The sequence below is a fragment of the Sipha flava genome, unplaced genomic scaffold, assembly GCF_003268045.1.
Source record: "Sipha flava isolate LNK unplaced genomic scaffold, YSA_version1 324_pilon_pilon, whole genome shotgun sequence".
NCBI lineage: Eukaryota > Metazoa > Arthropoda > Insecta > Hemiptera > Aphididae > Sipha > Sipha flava.
Genome location: NW_020273009.1, coordinates 840,172 through 860,528, shown reverse-complemented (window position 1 = coordinate 860,528; position 20,357 = coordinate 840,172). Strand labels below are relative to the sequence as shown.

Sequence of the window (20,357 nt, the reverse complement as noted above, 5' to 3'; positions counted from 1 at the left end):
CAGGTTGACTCTCAATGAGTTGGCCGAAAAACATCAAGAAGTGTGCAGTAGAGACTCTATTCATTCAATTTTAGTCTCATTGAGAGTCAACCTGCGATCTTCCACCACATGCTCCTATGTATTTACACCAAATTTAGCATAAAGATTATTTTTTTTTGGTTTACAATTTATTTCAACATTTACAGAATAAAATTGGTATAAGCTAGAGCATTAAGATATACATTTCATTTAAAATAACTTAGATATAATTAAACGGATAGAGCAGTATCACGGATATTGGATAATGATCGGATTATAACAATTTCAGTTAGAAATAAGGATAAAAGATAGAGTTAATTAGATATTTTGAGATTTTAAAAAATTAAAAAGAGTTAAGCGATTAGAGGATAAAGAGGGGCAGCTAAGAATAATATGGGAGAGGTCGGAAATAATCTCTTCAGAGTGTTTAGTACAGTAAGGGGAATAGTTTAAGGCAGCGTTTCTCAACCAGGGGGTCGCGACCCCCAGAGGGGTCGCGAACACCTTGACTTGGGGTCGCGCAGGTCAAAAATAATAAAACGTTGATTTACAAAATGCACCTTTTTATTTAAATATTTTAGACTTTTTAAATAATTTAAAATAATTAGTGTGATCTTTGAATTTGTTTTACATTTAAAAGTTGCTTAATTTGTGGTTCAACATCTGAAACACATAAAAGTAAGTTATTTTCTAGTGATAACAAACGATTTCTGTACTTAGTTTTTATTGCCACCATGGATGAGAATCCTTTTACGCATAAATAAGAAGTAGCGAACGGAATCAAAATTTTCAATGCCTCTGTTACCAAACTTCTATATTCATTTTTCCGGGCAATCCAAACCTTATTTAAATCTTGAAATCCAAATTGTAGCTGTAATTTCTTATCAGCTGATAATTCTATCAGTTGGTTGTGAGTCTCAACTGGTAATTTGGCAACTGCAACAATATTTTCATCAAATGGATTAAGAACCCATCTATTTGAGAAGTCATTGTCGAAACACGAGAAATATTCGAGTAATTGAATTTTCAATTCTCTTAAATGTGTTTTCATGGTATCAAAAACACGATCAAGAATAGGACTTTTTAAGTTTACATTTTTTTCAATGTAATTTGATGTTAAATCAAATGCATCAAAATTTCGTTTTTCGAGACGAATGATCCAAATTCCAAGTTTTTTGATAAAAACATTAACTTTATCTGACATTATTAGAATGTTCTTTTCACGGTCTTGTAAGCTTATATTCAAGTCATTCAAATGTGAAAATATATCACTCAAATAAGCCAAAAATAGTAATGTCTCATTATCTTGGAAAAAAGTTAAAAATGTGTTATTTCGATTTTTAAAAAATATTAATATTATTATTATTATATTAATTATTTCGCTACTCAAAAATCCGCGTTAACACTTTTCCTCGTGAGAACCACCTAACTTTGATATAGAAAAGCAGTGACTTGCGCTTGGAGCCCATTTCTTCACATAGAGCGGAAAACAATCTGCACTGCAGCGGTTGACTTTTAATATAATTTACTATTTTTACAGCTTCAAATAACACATTTTTTAAATTATCTGGCATTTTTTTTTGCGGCAAGTGCATGCCTATGAAGAAAACAATGTGTTCATTCAATATGTGGCATTAATTCTTTTAATTTTACTATTAAACCACTATTTTTCCCTGTTATTGCTCTTGCGCCATCAGAACACACTGAAATACATTTGTTCCAGTCCAAATTTTCATTTTTTGTTGTTTCAATAAATAATTCAAAAAGACCTTGTCCAGTAGCATGACCTGGTATTAATTTGCAAAAAAGCATATTTTCTTTAAATGTCCCGTCACATTCGTAGCGAACAAAACATAAAAATTTTGCCAAGTTTGTTACGTCTGTTGATTCGTCAAACTAAATAGAAAAATACTCACTTGATTTTAGATTTTGTACTATTTGATTGTGCACATCAGTTGACATTTCATTAATTCGTCTTGATATTGTGTTATTTGAAAGTGGAATAGTTTTTAATTTGTTTGCTTCTTTTGCACCTATCATAATATTGACCATATCAATAGCAGCGGGTAGAATGAGGTTCTCAGCAATCGTGTGTGGCTTTGATTCCCTAGCTACCCTAAGTGCTACTAAATATGATGCTTCAAGTATTGTGGTGTTATTCTGACTTTATTTAAGAATACAAGTTTGTTGATTTTTTAAAAAAAGTGATTTACGCTCAAAAAAATCAATTGGTTTTTTACTAAAAGTGGGTGATTTGTTTCCAGATGTCGAATTAATTTTGAAGGTTTCATACTTTCTTGAGATAGAACTTGAAAGCAAACAACACATTGCGGCTTATTATCAAGTGAAATAAACCCATACTTCAAATACTCATTGTTATATGGCCTGAATTTTTTTTTTCGCTGATTCATCAGAAGTAGACGAAGTATTACGTTTTGTTATATATTTATCCATAACCATTAATTCAAATTACACAAAACTAAAAAGACCCACTAAAAACCAACTTAATAAACGCAATATCACATGAATTTAACAACACGAGCGACGCGCGACTGTCATCGATAAATTAATCGTTTCATAACACACAAAAATAATATTAAAAATAACAATAATAAGCAGTCGATTAAATGTAGATATCTCATCAATAAAACGGGCACTACTCCACTAATGGAAATCCCAACGACCCGATACATAACTTTCAAAATTGATAAGCTTAAGTTACTAGATATGGTATTTATAAATTGGTATTTAAAATGTTATAGTTCGTTTGGTTAATGATAGGATATTTTTACTGTTTAAATTTGTACCTAACCTATATGGAGGGGAGGTCGCGGAGTGATTGACTATATTTTATACCTATTTTAGGGGTCGCGACACTAAAAAGGTTGAGAAACGATGGTTTAAGGAGAGTTTATAGGAATGGCAAGAAAATAGATAATGACCGACTCTTAAATGGCTAAATTGTATAATCGAAGTTCGGGATAGTATTAGATTAGAGAACCAAGTTTTTTTTAAGATGACGGGAACAACACTTTATATTTAGAAGCGAAATTAGCCAGAAGACTATTCCAATAGGATGACCAAAGATGATTGATATGTTGTCGCAGAGTTGGGATGAAGTCAGAAGAAGGGATTTTACAAGGAGAGGACAGAGAGATGGAAGAAGTGAACCTTGCAAGGTTATTTGCGATCTCGTTGCCGAGGACACCAAAGTGGCTGGGAGCCCAGAGGAATTTAATAGTAAAGTTAGCTTGATTAAGAGAGAAAAGAATATTTTTTATGCGGAGAATTTTTTATACCTATATATAGATTAATAATGTATTAATATATATTAATTTAAGCGCAAAATCAAATATTTTAGATAAATTGATGATACTGACATTTTAAACGATTTTTTTAATAATTTGCTTAACGATCAATATAGATATAATTGTATAAAAGTCTCAATGTTAATTTAGAGAAATGTTAAGTAATTAGTTTTTCATGATAATATTAAAAATTAAATTTCCAAACAAAATAAATAGTTTTTTTATTTTTATATTATATTTTTATAAATTTATAGTCTTATTACAAATATATGTTTTTGGTATAGGCAGTGACGGTTTTAGAGTTTGCAAGGCCCTGGGCAAAATAAATATTGGGTCTTATAATTTACATCAGTAAAATATTTTATGTTCAGTTAAATCAAAACCGCGGGGCCTTAATCTTATTTTAAGGTGCGGGGCCCTGGGCAACTGCCCCTATTGCCCACCTTTCGGCGTCGTTCCTGGGTATAGTTACTAAGTAATTTATATTTTAACCAACAAATCGCATAATGCGATGTGCTATAAAACGGTTTTATTGTAAAATTGTCCATAAGTCATATTTTATTAAGTATAGTTTAGTTATTTGAAATTCTTATAAAAATGGATTTATGATTTAAAAATGTTTGTTTGTTTTTCAAAATTGTTGTTTTATAATTTCTAACTATTTTTAGTATTAAAATTTTAACTTTGATATTTTATGTATAATATTTGAGATGTAGAGATTTGGTTAATGGTTATTAAAACTTTATTAAGATTTTTACAGATCCAGAACTAAATTAACGTTTTTGCAAATACTAAATCGTTAATATTTAATTTATGAACCATTTAAAATTTTTTTTTAAATATACCAAGTAACTCTTGAAATACAATTATGTGTCTGACATTAAACAGCTTAGGATACTATAGACTACAGAGTACCTTTATAATTATATAATTAAAAATCGATTACTTAAATAAAATTATTCTTACATTATTATTGGTAATTATAATTATATGTTTTATAAATATAATTACTGTAATGAAAAAGAATACTATTATACTGTAATATTTGTGTATGTTTAAAATATTATTTTTCTATGAGATTATGAAAAAAAATGTATCAATTTAAAATATTAAAATCATGTTGAAATATTTAAAATAATTTTTTTTTTTTTATCTTTAAATAGGTTTAATGTTTTTCGATTCTTTTATATCTGTAGTAAATTCTAATAATCTTGTATAGAATCTTTCTCCTACATCTTATATAATTTTCTTCATTTATGAATGGTTTGGTTTCCAATTTTTCCTTCAATAATAGATTTCATCTATGCATTATTCCTTATATTTTATATTCACTCTCTTCTTTCTACGATTTACTTTTTTTTTATCTATTAATTTTATAATGTTAATATTTCAATAAGTAGTCATGATGTGATGCATTCATTAGCGGCAGTCACTGACAAGTACTAATAATTGGTACCGGATGATTGTTTTGAAAATTTGGATTAATGTTAAGGAAATATGTGATTATTTTGAATTAATAAAATATGTGATAAGAATTTATACGTCACGATTATAAAAAATATGAATCATAATCGTGATGTAGGGTAATGGTAGAAGGGCAGTTCTGAATGTAACCGCATTTGCATAATACGTCTACCGGATAGATTTAGGCTTATGACGTTGAAGTCATGCTCTCACATCATGTGTTCCGAAAAACTTACGCCTTTACACCATTTACACATTTAAAAAAACTCACCGTTACTATATTCATCTCAGGGTCGGCTCCAGGGGGGAGTTTGTTAAAGGCAAACACCCAATATAATAAATAAAGTAATATGTAAAATAATTTTAATGAAATATAAAAAAAAAATTTAAATTAAAAAAAACTAGAAACTTAATTATAACTTGTATGGTTACATACAGAGAGGGGATATTAGCTAACCCTCGAGATCGGAAATCAACGCGGCGATTAATAAACTGAAAAATAATAAGGCACCAGGAGAAAACCACATCATAGCAGAACTAGTGAAGAACAGCGGAGAAGCTGTGAAAAATGAAATATGGAAATTGATCAACATATTTTGGAAGAAACAACAGATACCTGAATACAACCATAATATGTCTAATCTTTAAGAAAGGAGATTTACTGAAAACAAAAAATTATCAAGGAATCTCCCTATTAGATACCTGTTACAAAGCACTATCGTCAATCCTTTTAGAGAAGTTAGTTCCTTTTGCTGAGGAGATCGTTGGAAAATACCAGTGTGATTTTAGAAAAGGTAGATCAACAACAGATCAAATTTTCTTTTTCAAACAAGTAATGGAAAAACATTATGAATTTAATAAAGACTTATACATGGTATTCATCGACTACAAACAGGCATACGACAGTATATATAAACAGGTCCAGATTTAAGGTTGTGGGGGCCTCAGGGCCCCACATAAGATTTAAATATAAGAAACTCTATTATTATACTAGTGATAAGCTTAATACCCACCCCAACGGCCCGCCGATCAACGGCACGCTCCGACGACGACGCCGATAGAGAGGGAAATGGAAGCTCGGCGCTCGCTAGGTCGTTAGTCTCGTTAGAGTGTAGTTGAGTAATTTTATTTATAATTAAGTATTAATGGTAGAAAATTACCAATACCAATTTAGTGATTCGTTTTATCACACACTAATAGCATCACTTGTCAAACTTAAAAAAATAGAATTTTTTTTTTGCAAATTACTAGAAAAATTAAAAAAAAAAAATGTAATCATTTTGTGGAGGCTTCTTATTAATTGAATCTTGTTGGGGCCCCATGGGCCCCTCCTAAATCCGGCCCTGTACAAAGAGAAGAGTTATAGAAAGCCATGATTAGCTTTGGTATATAAAAGAAATACGTTGATGTGGTGAAACTCTGCAATGCTAAAACCATTTGTAAAATAAAATTTCTAGGAAAGCTATCATCGGAATTCGAAATTAATTCAGGGCTACGGAAAGGCGATGCCTTGTCCCCGACGCTTCTAAAATTCTACAACTTCTAAAATCCGTAGTGCACAGTTCCAGTTTCGGACTACACATTTTGTGTCGGGGTTAACGATTAACGAAAAAATAGGTGCTGATCTATTCTAATTATCTAAGTACCTATCTAACCTTTTAACTTATACCTATATTAGGCATGTACGTATTGGTATATTATATTAGCAAATATTATGTCTAGCTGATATAATTTGAACGGAACATCTAAGTTGGATCCCGAGTACTAGGGGCTAATCGCAGGTAGTGTATTAGTTGGTTCCCGGATTTTTATAGTTACTACACTAGTTGGGTCCTGGATTTTTTTAAGTACTACACTATTTCCTGAATATTTTTTGATAAGTACTACATTATACTAACATTTTACTTCCCATTTTAACAGACTTAGGACTGACTATGATCTATTTAGACTACAGGTATGGTTAAAAATGTTTTTTATAGTTTTTTTTTTTGTTTTTTAGTTTTTTTTCTATTAAAATATGAATGATTAGTAATATGTTGGTAAAATTATTAAAAATATTAAATTCATTATGTAATATAAATAAAAATTAACGGAAAAGAAACTAAAAAACAAAAAAAAAACTATAAAAAACATTTTTAACCATACCTGTGGTCTAAATACATAAATTATGTCACATATCGATTAATCGATTCGAAGTTGATATGGTCGATTAACAATTATGATATAAATCTATAATACTGGATTAATCGATTATTGTAAAGTATTTTAATAACAATCTATTATTTAAAAAAAAATAATCGCGCACCCATACAAACAATAAACAGTCGAAATATAACATAATTGTAATACGTAAATTTATTAATTCTATCTAAGAATATGAAAATTTATATTAGCATTAATAATTTAGATCAAAGTTGAATGTTATATAGCAGGCATATGTGTACGCTAACTAAATACTAACGATTGAGAAATGTCATACGATTTTGAAAATAAACCAATCAATAACTATTTATTAGTAATAGTTCAACTTTTTTCTATAACAGTTACAATATGCTCTTTTAAAGCATTTAATAGCCGCTAAATACTACTAAAATATACCCTAAAAATTAAAAATTGTAAAATATGCAAATATAAACAAAATAAAATTTACGATTTAGATTCATATTTACATCATGAACGTAAATTAATTAATTATTAAACACTAAAATATTACCATTTAAAAAATCATTTGGACAAAAATGTGTTGAGTATCTTTGACCCTATTATTATAATTGTATTTTTTAAATTGCCTTTTCATATTAAAAAAGAATATATATCATAGACAAATTGATGCAAAACAACAAAGCATTGTAAAATGTTTGTTTTTATCTTTGGAAATTTAATCTTAGTTTAACTTTATCGATGTCAGTGCCTCTCCTTTTAAATTTTATAATGTATGTAACTAAATTTTCCAAATTGTATATTAATATGTAAATATTTTTTTTTAACTGTCAATGGTTGTGCTTACTTTTTAAAAGTATTATAATGTTTTAAATTGTGTTTATCCTTAAATTATTATAATTTATATAGTTATATAATCTTAAATTGAATATTAATTTAAATATATAATTTGTTACTCTGATCTTCGTTAAAAGTCTATTTTACGCAAGATAGATAATAACTAAATAAAAAAAGTTAATTAATAGTAATAGTTTTTCTAAATCTGTTATTTTAATAATCTTTCAAAAAATATGCAAATTCTAGAAGTCCCTAAGCCTTTTATTATAACTCATTAGTGATTTATGGTTTAGAAAATATTAAATTATTAGAGTCAACATTTCAAAATTCATGAATTTAAAAAATGTTAAAATAATAATGTATAAATGTGTAATACTACATATATAATTATATATATATATATATATATATATACTTAAATTATTTATTTATATATTTAATATTAGTATAGTTAAAACTATTGATTACATTTATTTCTACTATACATTTTAAGACAACTATAAGTTTTTTCATATTATACCGTTTTAAGATAAAAACGGTGTTGCAAAGAAAAATTCCAGGAATAGTTTTGATATAATTTCTCATTTATACATTATAATAATTAATTTCTAGTCATATTACTCATATATCTCATATTAGGTCACATGAATATAATAATATGTACTGTTTCGTCATGAGTTCATAATATAATTACTTGTTGGGAACCAAACATCACCAACAAAATGTTATAACTGACATCATTATTACTTATTATTGCGCAAAAAACATAAATTTTGAAAAAAATAAATTTCGTAAAATAAGTAGATATTCAAATTCCAAGTCAAATGTGTTCCATAATTCATATTAATATTAGCAATACTCCATAATATAGGTACATCATACATGATCAGAAATGTAACCATCAAAACTATAACTTTCCCTTACCTTTTTTAATATTTATTTTTTATTATGGTATTCCCATCATCTATTATTTAGTTAGCAAACTGTATGGTTTATAATTTTAAGATTACATCCTGATTTCTGTTGGTTTGAATATAATTATTAAACTAAATAATTAAAAGAAATACAATATCATGGAAAGATCATCCACGAAGTTATTTATATATTTTATATGTTTACATTGAACTACTAAATATCATATATTTTGAATTTTAAATTCATACTTGTATTAAAAAAAAAAACTTTTTAATTTTTAAAACATTTTAAATAAATACAATTAATTTTTATTTATTCTTAAATGGATTTTCACGAACATTTATTGTTAGATTTTTAAAATTTTCAAGTCAAACATTTTCTGCAAAAATAATAATAATCTTCAAAAATGTAAACAATAACCTTTTATTTCCTAGAATATTACTTTTGGAAATGTAAATTTAATAACTATTTAACGTTATGTATCTATTTTTCGAAAATTTATAGTTTTGCATCTTGCATGATGTTTGTAAATTATTTCTAAAAATAATAAAAATGCATATTCATTAGTTGTACAATTTTTAATACGTTTAATCATGAATTATGATATAAAATGTATGTATATATTTTATAATAATTTTTTTTTAGAAAACTTGGACTTGACTTAGTTCCAAGATGTGGTGCTGAAATGGTTGATCCTGCATCTATAAGTGCTGTAGAACTTTATAAAGTCGTAAGTATTTTTATTTAATTAATAATAATGATTAAATAATTAATTCATGTATGCCATATTTTTTTTTTAAATTTTAGCATGTTCAAAGTTCGGAAAGCATTCAAGGAGTATCGGTTGGTATTTAAAATTTTTTCTGAGATTGTATAAAATATAGATAATAAGATCAAGATATTTTTTTTTATAATTTTAGGCACGAGGTACTTTAAGAAAACCTAAGGATACATCTAAAATTCAAACACGCCATTTGTTTTTATGTATGCGAGATTTTGGTTACCATACCGGAGAAGAAACAGAAGTCTACTTTTCACTCTACGATTCAAAAAATTTTAAATTTATAAGGTAAGTAGATTTATATTTTATTATTCGTTATAGTTATAACTGTTATGTTTTATAACTTATATACCTACTTAAAATTTTCTTTAATTATTTATTGTTTATTTATTATAGAATTATTAGTTTTACATATATTTTTAAATATTTTCAGTGAACGATTTTTAGTTAAAATATCGAAAGAAGGATTTTCTAATTACATAGAAAAATTACATAATAATTGTACAATTTTTACAGTAAGTTTAAAACTGTTAATTACTTTACGAATTTTAATTTGTTCCTAATAAAGTTATTATTTTCAGGAACTTGGCGTGCAAGATTTATCTCGTGATCTTTATATTGTAGCTCACGTAATGCGAATAGGAAAAATGGTATATTCAGAGTCGTCTAAAAAAGTATCAACATCGTCAACACAAACTCTTGTATCTCATTTTAAACGCCCTCTGGGTGTAGCTGTTCTAAACTTAAGTGAAATGTTAATTTCTAATTGTAATGATGAAAAAGAATTCACATTTCGGGTTTTCCAGACGGACGAAAAAGACTTTTGCCAATTACATGATACGTTAATACGTAAACAAAACAATAAGTATAGTCCATTGTCTAGTCATCCGAATTATGGTATTGTTATATCTCTTCGGATACTCGATGGCGATCTTCGACAAATACGAGAAGAAAATCCTTTGGCCTTTAAAAATGTGTCGACCACCAAAAAAATGGGATTTCCTGATGTAATCATGCCAGGCCATGTAAGAAATGACCTTTATTTAACATTAGAAAGAGGAGAATTTGAAAAAGGTGGTAAATCGACTGGAAAAAATATCGAAGTTACTGTCATGGTTTTGGACTACGAAGGCAATATTGTGCCTAATTGCATATGGGGTGCATCAGGAACCGATTCATCCAGTGAATATCATTCAATGATTATTTATCACCACAACGCTCCATGTTGGATGGAGACTATTCGTTTGGCTGTACCAATAGAAAAATACAATACCGCACATATACGTTTTGAATATAGACATTGTTCTAGTAAGTACAATAGTATAAATCGTGTTCTATATAGTTATGTAATAGGACAGAATATCCATATAATATAATATAAATAATTTATTTTGTATTTATTTTTTAGCTCGCGACAAAGCGGACAATAAGAAACTTTTTGGTGTATCATTTGCACGATTGATGGAACCCGAAGAAGCTACTTTACAAGATGGCATTCATGAGTTATTTATATATCGTTGCGATGAACGTACAAAGCCACATCCAGTTGATTATTTAGGCCTAGCTGCTAGTGTACATGAGTCATCCACTTGGACTATTTCACCAGAACCTGGTTCTGTATTTACTTGCAGTCATAAAGAAATAATGACAGTCCGTACTATGTTATGTTCTACTAAATTAACACAAAATGGTATGAACATTATAATTAATAACTTGAAATGAAAAAAATTCTAACATTTTGTTTTAACATGGTTGTATTTATTTTAAGTTATGTATTTTAATTATAAATTAGTTTGGTTTTCAGTAATATAATTACATTATCTGATGATTAATAATAACTACTTTTAGTGGATTTATTGTCATTATTACAATGGAAAGAACATCCTCATAGAATACAAGAAGCTCTTACTAAAGCTTTACGCTTGGACGGAGAAGAACTAGTCAAGTTTTTACAAGATATATTAGATGCACTTTTCTCAATGTTCTCTACAGATGATGGTAACTCTACCATTCATTCTGGGCTAGTATTCCATGTTCTAGTCAGCATTTTTAGTCTACTTTATGACAGCAAATTTGAGCATTTTAAACCAGTTATGAATGCTTACATCAAAGAACACTTTGCAGCAGCTCTAGTGTACAAGTAATTTATGAATAATTGTTTATATAATAAAAGTCACATTAGAATATAACAAATATTCAAAAGAAAGAAGCAACATTATATTGAAAAATGCATTTTATTGTTAAAATTAAAGATATTTATAAAATATTGTACTTATATTTTTTTTAGAGGGTTATTGAGCAGTGTTCAACATTGTGCAGAATTAGTTATGTCTACTGATCGTCAAGAACCAATACAAAAGTGTTTTCGCTCACTAGAATACATTTTCAAATTTGTTATACAATCTCGTCTATTATTTTCTCGTGCAACTGGTGGTCAATTTGAAGATAGTTTCCGTTATGATGTACATCGCGTATTTGCTTCATTAGATAAAATGTTGTGTTCATCTTTTGAAATGATTTTACCTACTCAGGTATAAAAAAATTATTTGTATATGTTTATTATTGTATTATTCAAAATTATAATTTTCTTATAGATTGCCTTATTGCAAAGTGCGAGTGCTGTATTTGACCAATTAGTTCAAGTATTACCAATTATAGAAGTAGCTAAGCTTAGTGTATCTATGTTAGATTGCTTGCCTTCTCGTGATTTACCTACACCATTGACTCAAGCTAAGTTAGGTGCTATTAAAGATTTGGTTGCTGGCAAAGTGTTCAAAGATGATGGTAATACATATTATCTAAAATAAAATTTTAAAAAATAAGGTTTCTTCTGTTCCTTCACCCTTCCCCCAACTATTTGGGTCGGGGACCTTTGTCCTAAACTCCCACTCGTCTCGATTTACTATATCTTCTACGTGCATACCAATAGCCCTCATATCATTCTCAATCATACCCAACCATCTCTTTTTTGGTCTTCCTCTTCCTCTTTTCCCTTTAACATTCATTTTCATAAAAATTCCTACTGCATTTGTTTCCTCTCGTTTTGTCATCTTTGGGGTTAAAAATTTAATTTTTATTTAATGTCTTACATTTTCATAATAATAATATAATATAGTTATTAAAACATTTATTATTTTCCACTGTTTTAGCAACCTTTGAAACTTTACCCAACAAATACACTTATACTTAAATCATAATTTTAAATAATTATTTGTTTTATATTTTAGAAGCAAGAAATTTATTATTGATAACTATATGTAAGCATCTGAGACATCATATAAGTGCTAGAGAAGAAATACAATTATGTACAGATATTCTTGGAGAAATTTTAACATTTTTATTTCATTTAAATCGATTACAAGACAATGGCAAAGTTAATATTTGTTGTCGTCGCAATTTAGAAATATTAAGTCTTAATATACTAGACATGTTAATTGAAACATGTCTAATTGTCATTGATAGAATGGTTTCTGTTTTGGTATGTTTTTTATTATTTAATATTGAACGAGTATACATTTGAATTATATTTTTTAGGCAAATATGGTTGCATGTTTAGTTTCTTTATTACAACTACTTGATGATTACCACTACAAACGACTTTGGGAAGAATTAGGAGATCGTAAACCATTAAAAGATTTCCTATTAAGATCATTTTTATTATTTAGACATTTAATTAAGCATGATGTATTTCCAACCGACTGGATGGTTATAAAAATGACTACTAACAATGTAATTTTAGCTGCTCTACAACAGTTAACCAAACCATTGGTATTTTGCTTTTTAGAAACGTGGCCACATTTTGATTACCAAGTGTGGTCAACTTATTTTAAATTAGCAGTAGCATTTCTTACCCAACCAGCACTTCAGTTAGAAACATTTACTAGTGTAAAACGTACAAAAATAATTGAAAAGTATGGCGATATGAGAGTACTTATGGGTTATCAAATTCTATCCGTATGGTCTAAACTTGGTAAAAATATAATATGTTTTGAAACTTAATATTTTCATATTATTGCAAACTAATTTATATTATTATAGGTGATCATAAAATAAATTTTATACCATCTATGGTTGGACCATTTTTGAAAGTAACTTTAGTACCAGAAGCTGAATTACGCAAGGCAACACTTCATATTTTTTTTGACATGATGGAATGTGAACAAAGAGCTCGAGGCAATTTTAAAGAAGTTGAATCAGAACTAATTGATAAATTGGATTATTTAATTAGTGAAAACAAAGGAGATGATGAATATAGACAACTATTCAATACTATGTAAGTTTTTTTAAATACTTTAGTGTATATAATAAGTTAATTATAACAATAATTTTGTTAATGCTGCGCATAGGGAAAATTTAAGTATAGTGTAAGTCTAACAACTAAACATTTAAAGATAATTTTTTAATCAAATATTTTGTTATGTTTTTGTAGTCTATTAGAAAGAGTTCATCAAGAAGAACAGGATGGTAGTTGGCAAGAAACCGGTTCAGTTTTTATTAATTCTGTCACGCGTTTATTAGAACGACTTTTAGATTATAGGAGTGTTATGCGCGGTGATGATAATCGTGACAAGCGTATGTCTTGTACAGTGAACTTGTTGAACTTTTACAAAAATGAATTTGATAGGAAAGAAATGTACCTAAGATACATTTATAAACTTCATGATTTACATATTTCTGCTGATAATTTTACTGAAGCTGGTTTTACATTGAAACTTTATGCAGATCAATTAACTTGGAGCGATTCACCAGTATTACAAGGTGATCCATCAATTTCTTTTTGTCAGTGGCAAAGAAAAGAACAGTTATACCATGAAATGATTCAATATTTTGATAAAGGAAAAGTAAATATTATCCATTAAAAAGTTAATGCTTAACAATTTTATTTTATGTAATTATTGTTTTAGTGTTGGGAAAAAGGTTTACCATTACTTAAAGAGTTATCAAATTTCTATGAAAAACAATTGTTTGATTATACTAGACTAAGTGCAGTATTAAAAACTCAAGCAAAATTCTGTGACAATATTTTAACTCAATTACGACCCGAACCAGAATATTTTAGAGTTGGATTTTATGGTCAAGGATTTCCACTATTTGTCCGAGTATATATATTCACGTTTAATTATATTATACATTATTAAATATAATATTTTATAATTATTTTACAGAATAAAGTTTTTGTTTATCGAGGTTTAGAATATGAACGTATGGAAGCTTTTACCCAAAGATTGCAAACTGAATTTCCAACTGCCCAACTTTTAACAAAAAATAGTCCTCCATCTCAAACAATTTTACAGTCAGATACTCAATGTTAGTGATATTTGTTTAAAATAAATTGTGGAGATTAACTTTTAAAATATTTTCTAGTTATCCAAATTTGCAACGTAAAACCATTTCCAGACATTGGTCCACCTTCTTCTGACAAGCCTTTAGCTATGGTTCCTGAAAAAGTTGGACGTTTTTATGAAGTAAATGATGTATGTACTTTCCAATTAGATCGACCAATGCACAAAGGTTTGGTAGATCGTGACAATGAATTTAAGAGTCTCTGGCTGGAACGTACTATTTTAATTACTAGTGAACGTCTTCCCGGTATACTTCGATGGTTTGAGGTTATTAATACAACTGCAGAAGAAGTACCACCAGTTAAATTTGCATGTGAAACCATAGATTCAGTTAACAAAAACTTAAAGCTTTTAATTAATCAGTACACAAATGAGCCTAAAAGAAATATTAATCCATTAAGTATGAGACTTCAGGGAACAATTGATGCAAATGTTATGGGTGGTATATCTAAATATCAGTCAGCATTTTTTTCGCAAGATTTTGTTCAAAATAATCCACAATATTACTCACATGTTTTACATTTAAGCTCATCAATAAATCACCAAGTAAAATATTACTAGTATACTTATCTTGTATTATATGATTGATTCATATATTATACATTTTTCTAGATTGAAATAGTGGAAAATGGACTTTTGATTCATGGTCAACTAGCTCCACCTGAAGTTCAACCTCTTCATCATCGTTTAGTTGAGCGCATGGTTCAACTTAAACAAAACTTACGAGCCCCTCCTCCACCAGAAAGCATTATAAATTATGAATACTATAAATAAATAATATAAGCACTGTACAGAATATTAATTCATTGAATAATTGGTTTAGTTCCCCCCTTACCACCAATACCATCTGTTCCAATTGAACATAATTTCCATTTTCGTTCTTCTGAAGAGTATACAAATACAGTACCTTATTTTGACGAACGGCGTGGTGAATACGAAGATATTTATAGCAAGACATTTGATTTGTCAGATGCTTGTGTACCAGTTGTTCCACACAGAGAAAATCGACTTAAATCTGAAGGATCTTTACCAAATAATAAGATCAAGTATAAATTACTTATCATTTATTATTTTAATTTGTAATTTTTTTCATTCAATCTTTTTCATAATTGGTTTTGTATAAAATATAGAGTTGATTCAAAGTCAAATATTTCATGGAAACAACCAGGAAGTCCTAACTTACAAAGGCACTCTTTAGATAGTAGTGTAAAAAATGCATGGACCCTTGATGATAGTTCTCCACCACCACTACCACCAAGAGGTAAATTAATGTAATTTTATTAGGTTGTTATTTATCTCTCTCCCTCTTTTTCTATAGTTCCACATCATGTTAAATCAATAAAATATTTATAAATATAAAAGAAATATTTATTAAATAATTTTAGCCAAATTTGAAAACCATTACTAAAATTTAATTTTTTGTTCATTCATACTAATCTTCTCTTTTCAGAAGATCATAATTCAGCTTAACTTCATAAATTTACCTTGTTTATATATTTTTTTTTTTTTTTTTTTGGTTTGGAACAGTAAAATAAGTCTTTTAATCATTATATGTTTTATGTATTTTTAATTTTGTTATATTCTATAATTTTATAATAATTGTTTTTTTATGTATGAGCTATCTTAATATACCTAACAAAATAAAGTACTACAATAATTGCAATTATTGCTAGAAAGGTCAAATTAAAAATTTGACCCGTGAATAAATAAATATATTCACTGATTTGGTAAAATACAAAATTAATAATTTAAATAAAACATTTTAAAAGCCTTCGAGTTCTTAATTGTTATTAAATTATTCCTTTACTCATGTTAAGCCCCGGAAAGAAGAACCAGTGATGCACCTCCATTACCACGAAGATTGCCAATGAAGCGTGTAAGTTATTTTCATAATTTACTTGTCAATTTGTTCAAATGTTTATTATATATTTTATGCTTAGGAATCTGAATTAACTAATATAAATTCACCAGTGCTACGCGACTCAGGTTATTCAGAATCCTTACATTCAGCATCTTATGAAGAATTTGTGTTACCTTCAACTGATAAGGATAAAACACCACCACCATTACCACCCAAGAATACTCAACCTCAGCTTAATTCTGATCCCAATGGTATAAATAAAATGCCCGAATATTCATATTTGTGTGTGCTTATGTAAATGTATGTTTAATTAATTATTTTGTTTTTTAAGAGCTCCCAATTTTGGAAAACTATTCTGTGCCAGGAACAATGCGTCGCATGGATTCCAGTCCTTAGTCAAATACAAGACTTATATTAGAAGCAGTGCCATTTTATTCATTAATTTAACAATTAGATATGAGTTATGGTATTCTAAAATTATTTTTATACTATAGTAATGATGAGTGTGTTTGTGATGTTTTAATATTATTATACATTTTAAAAATAGTGTCAAATTATTTTGGCATAAGTTAAATTATTAGAAAGTAATTTTATCGGTGTTGTGTGTATGTGTTTTACTACTTATTCCTATCTAATTTTCATAACTTTTATAATTTATTCTTTTTGTTTTGGCTGGGAAAAATGATTTTTCTCATTTTTAATTTTTTAAAGTTTGCTAAATAACTATTTTTTATTATTGAACTTTTTTTTTTCATAACTTATTATTTATTATAAATATAATTATTTTTGTATGATTTATTTTTAACTAATTAAGTTTTTAAATTTTAGTTCTCATAATTTGTTTTCAACTCTATAAATATTTTTTGTTATTTAAAAGTGTTAATCAATAAAAGTTTTTTTTTCATAATTTAAACAAAAAAATTAAATTAGTTCTAACTGATATGTTTAAATAGTATTCATTTTGAAAAATGTTAGTTGTCTACTGCATTTAATTTCTATTACTTTGTCTTTCAACCGACTTATATTTCTATAACAATGTAGTTTACTCCTATTGTATGACTGACGTTACCAAATCTGTATACTAATTCAGGACTGGCTTTGAACTTGTACAATAATTTTTTAGTTTTCCTGCTCAATATGTTATGTTTTATTTTACCCTACGTGTTTGTGTGTCAATTTTATTTATTATTTTTTTTATTATTATATATTTCAGTCTTCCGTGACTTTAATTTATATGTAATATATTACCACTGATTATGCCAAACATAAAAATACAATTTGTGAAATGAAGTACGTCTTATATTATTAAAAATATTTGTGTCCTTTGTTGTAATCTTTTTTTTTTTTACTATGCTCATTATTTACAATTGAAATATTATAGACTTTAAATTAAAAAATTACAACGTAATTAAACAATAAAATGTCATTGATGATTAAAATGTATTGTGTTGATTATTATCTCTGATGTGTATATACATTTCGTATTTCGCCTACCCCTACGAAAAAGGTCGTAACTCGTTTTTTCTTAGTTTTCAGTATGAATAAAATAAGCATTGCGATTCATATTCTTATTCTATAATAAAATAATTATTTTTATGGTATCCTTCATTCTACCTGTGATGTTATTTTTGAAAATGTACATTAAAAAATAGAATAAGAATATAAATTTCAGTGCTTATTTTATTCATACTGAAAAGTTAGAAAAAACGAATTACGACTTTTTTCGTTGTGGCAGTCGAATTTAGAATTTATTATTCTACTCTTATTAAAAAAATATACCAAGGTTGTAGTAACAAAAAAAAACGTAGTCATGTGCTGACAGCAACGACAGCAGTGCCAATGACCAGATATGTGTGTAATTCCATCCTTGTCTAGGGGAGTGCTAACCGTCTCTCCTTTTATACAACACAATTGCATTTGTTAGTTCATTTGTATATATACCAAGTATTAAGTTTTGATGTTTACAAGTGAGAGTTTTAGTGGCTTATAGTTAAAAAGCAACATCTATACGATTGCAGTAAACTTTTTAAAATCAATACCTAGATAGCGCTGTAAATATTAATAGAATCAAATACTGTTATTCTGGATACCAATTTTGAATCATAATGTACATGTTCATTGCTTAATGACCAACTGATTTGTTTTTCTCAAACTTGTCACTTGTCTGTTCAACTGTATTTTAAACGCGAAGTAGATACGAAGTTTTATATTGATTATCAACAGAGAACAGTTAACACTTTGACGTGTAGCTAAAAGTAAATTATTTATTATAGATTCAAATTGTATGATACATAAATAATATAAATTGTTTGTTAGTTTTAATTTATAAACATCGTGGTGGTATTATTAAATTCTCAAACAATATTATTAATTAATAAATTAACAATATTATTAGATTTTTTCTACTTGTACCTTTTTTTTTTTTTTTCATTACACCATTTAGTCTTCATCAGTCAGTGTTCACGTAGATATGAGTACATACATTTTAGTTTTGTACTACTGTTACTTTTCATTCAATATTTTTCATTTAACATTTTATATTTCATAATTAATTTAGACATTCGGATTGTCGTATTTTATAACCAAACTCTTATCAGTCAGGACTGGATTAATAATTTATCAGGCCTGGAGCCTAGTAGTCCAAAGAGCCCTTAATCCTTATAATATTTATTACTGATAACTGAATTTTATTTCTTTAAAAAAATTATACAAAATAATTGATTATACAGAAATTTCTTTAACAATTTTTAATTTGTCATTTTTCGTTATATGCAAATATACAACATAGGTAATTAATTATAATATTTTAAAACTAACTTTATTCTCTTATTTTCTTTTCTCTTTTTGGAACTCCATAATAATTTCATCTATATTTATCTCTTTTAGCAAAAATCTCAATTACAGATATAAATAATATAATTACGAAAATTAAAAAAATTTTGAATCAAAATTAAATTTAAACTTAAAATATTTTGAACTGGACTTATGATAGAAGGCTCCTTAGGGGCCTTAAATATTTTAGGGCCTGGAACCTAGGTCCCTAGGTTCCGTGCTTAATCCGGCCCTGTTATAGGTATAAAAACAAAATCACCAATTGATAACCAACATAAGTTTTATGTTTTCTTTAATATTTGTTATATTGAATTTATATTTAATATTGAATGTACCTAAAGCCAATTTATAGAGCATGAAGTCGGTTAATTAATATTCAGTGAAATGCAACCATTAATAGTTAAATAAATACACCACTAGTACAATTGAAACTTGTAATATTTGTTTTTAAACTTTAAAGGTGTATCTACTTATTTTTGTTAATTTTGTAGGTAAGACTTATTGTTTATTACTGTTATTTACAATTATTTTATTCCTAAATAAACTTAAATAACAATAATAGTGTATGATAGTTATCAAGTAGTTTAGTTATGCTACACAAATTATGAATTACAATCACTGACTACCAATATTACTACATGTCGTCTTAGGTGTGCGTTCAAAGCCTCTGAAATGTTGTAAATGGGACCCTATAATTTTAGTCTAATAGTAAGGGGCCCATATTTGAACTGATGTTACTCAAATTAAATATAACTAATTTCAAAATATTTGGTAAAAAATAAAAGACGTATCGTAATAGAAAAATAAAACTAAATATTCTAAATTTTCGTGCAAAAATT

The 20,357-nt window shown here is 27.4% G+C and overlaps 1 protein-coding gene and 1 non-coding gene across 3 annotated transcripts in view; one reads left to right on the top strand and one right to left on the bottom strand.

The window, feature by feature from the left end:
* Window positions 1–17,190, top strand: part of LOC112686779 (dedicator of cytokinesis protein 3) — a 35,756-nt gene extending 18,566 nt beyond the window's left edge. The window contains exons 7-29 of one of the 2 annotated variants that reach the window (XM_025559202.1): window positions 9,348–9,432; window positions 9,510–9,545; window positions 9,623–9,771; window positions 9,917–9,998; window positions 10,065–10,791; window positions 10,892–11,173; window positions 11,332–11,623; window positions 11,771–12,014; window positions 12,078–12,267; window positions 12,711–12,961; window positions 13,018–13,453; window positions 13,522–13,756; window positions 13,830–13,847; window positions 13,913–14,324; window positions 14,388–14,582; window positions 14,649–14,790; window positions 14,848–15,371; window positions 15,438–15,582; window positions 15,652–15,871; window positions 15,956–16,086; window positions 16,643–16,701; window positions 16,766–16,937; window positions 17,018–17,190. In XM_025559202.1, coding sequence (XP_025414987.1) covers window positions 9,348–9,432; window positions 9,510–9,545; window positions 9,623–9,771; window positions 9,917–9,998; window positions 10,065–10,791; window positions 10,892–11,173; window positions 11,332–11,623; window positions 11,771–12,014; window positions 12,078–12,267; window positions 12,711–12,961; window positions 13,018–13,453; window positions 13,522–13,756; window positions 13,830–13,847; window positions 13,913–14,324; window positions 14,388–14,582; window positions 14,649–14,790; window positions 14,848–15,371; window positions 15,438–15,582; window positions 15,652–15,871; window positions 15,956–16,086; window positions 16,643–16,701; window positions 16,766–16,937; window positions 17,018–17,082 — 5,092 coding nt within the window. In that variant the 3' untranslated portion in view covers window positions 17,083–17,190. The remainder of the gene's footprint in view (window positions 1–9,347; window positions 9,433–9,509; window positions 9,546–9,622; window positions 9,772–9,916; window positions 9,999–10,064; window positions 10,792–10,891; window positions 11,174–11,331; window positions 11,624–11,770; window positions 12,015–12,077; window positions 12,268–12,710; window positions 12,962–13,017; window positions 13,454–13,521; window positions 13,757–13,829; window positions 13,848–13,912; window positions 14,325–14,387; window positions 14,583–14,648; window positions 14,791–14,847; window positions 15,372–15,437; window positions 15,583–15,651; window positions 15,872–15,955; window positions 16,087–16,642; window positions 16,702–16,765; window positions 16,938–17,017) is intronic. The other variant, XM_025559204.1, reaches the window with a different exon arrangement.
* Window positions 17,191–18,482: 1,292 nt separating this feature from the next.
* On the bottom strand, window positions 18,483–18,595 carry LOC112686813. Its single transcript, XR_003148922.1, has one exon. It is a non-coding gene; the product is annotated as a U6atac minor spliceosomal RNA (small nuclear RNA).
* Between the last annotated feature and the right edge of the window lie 1,762 nt (window positions 18,596–20,357).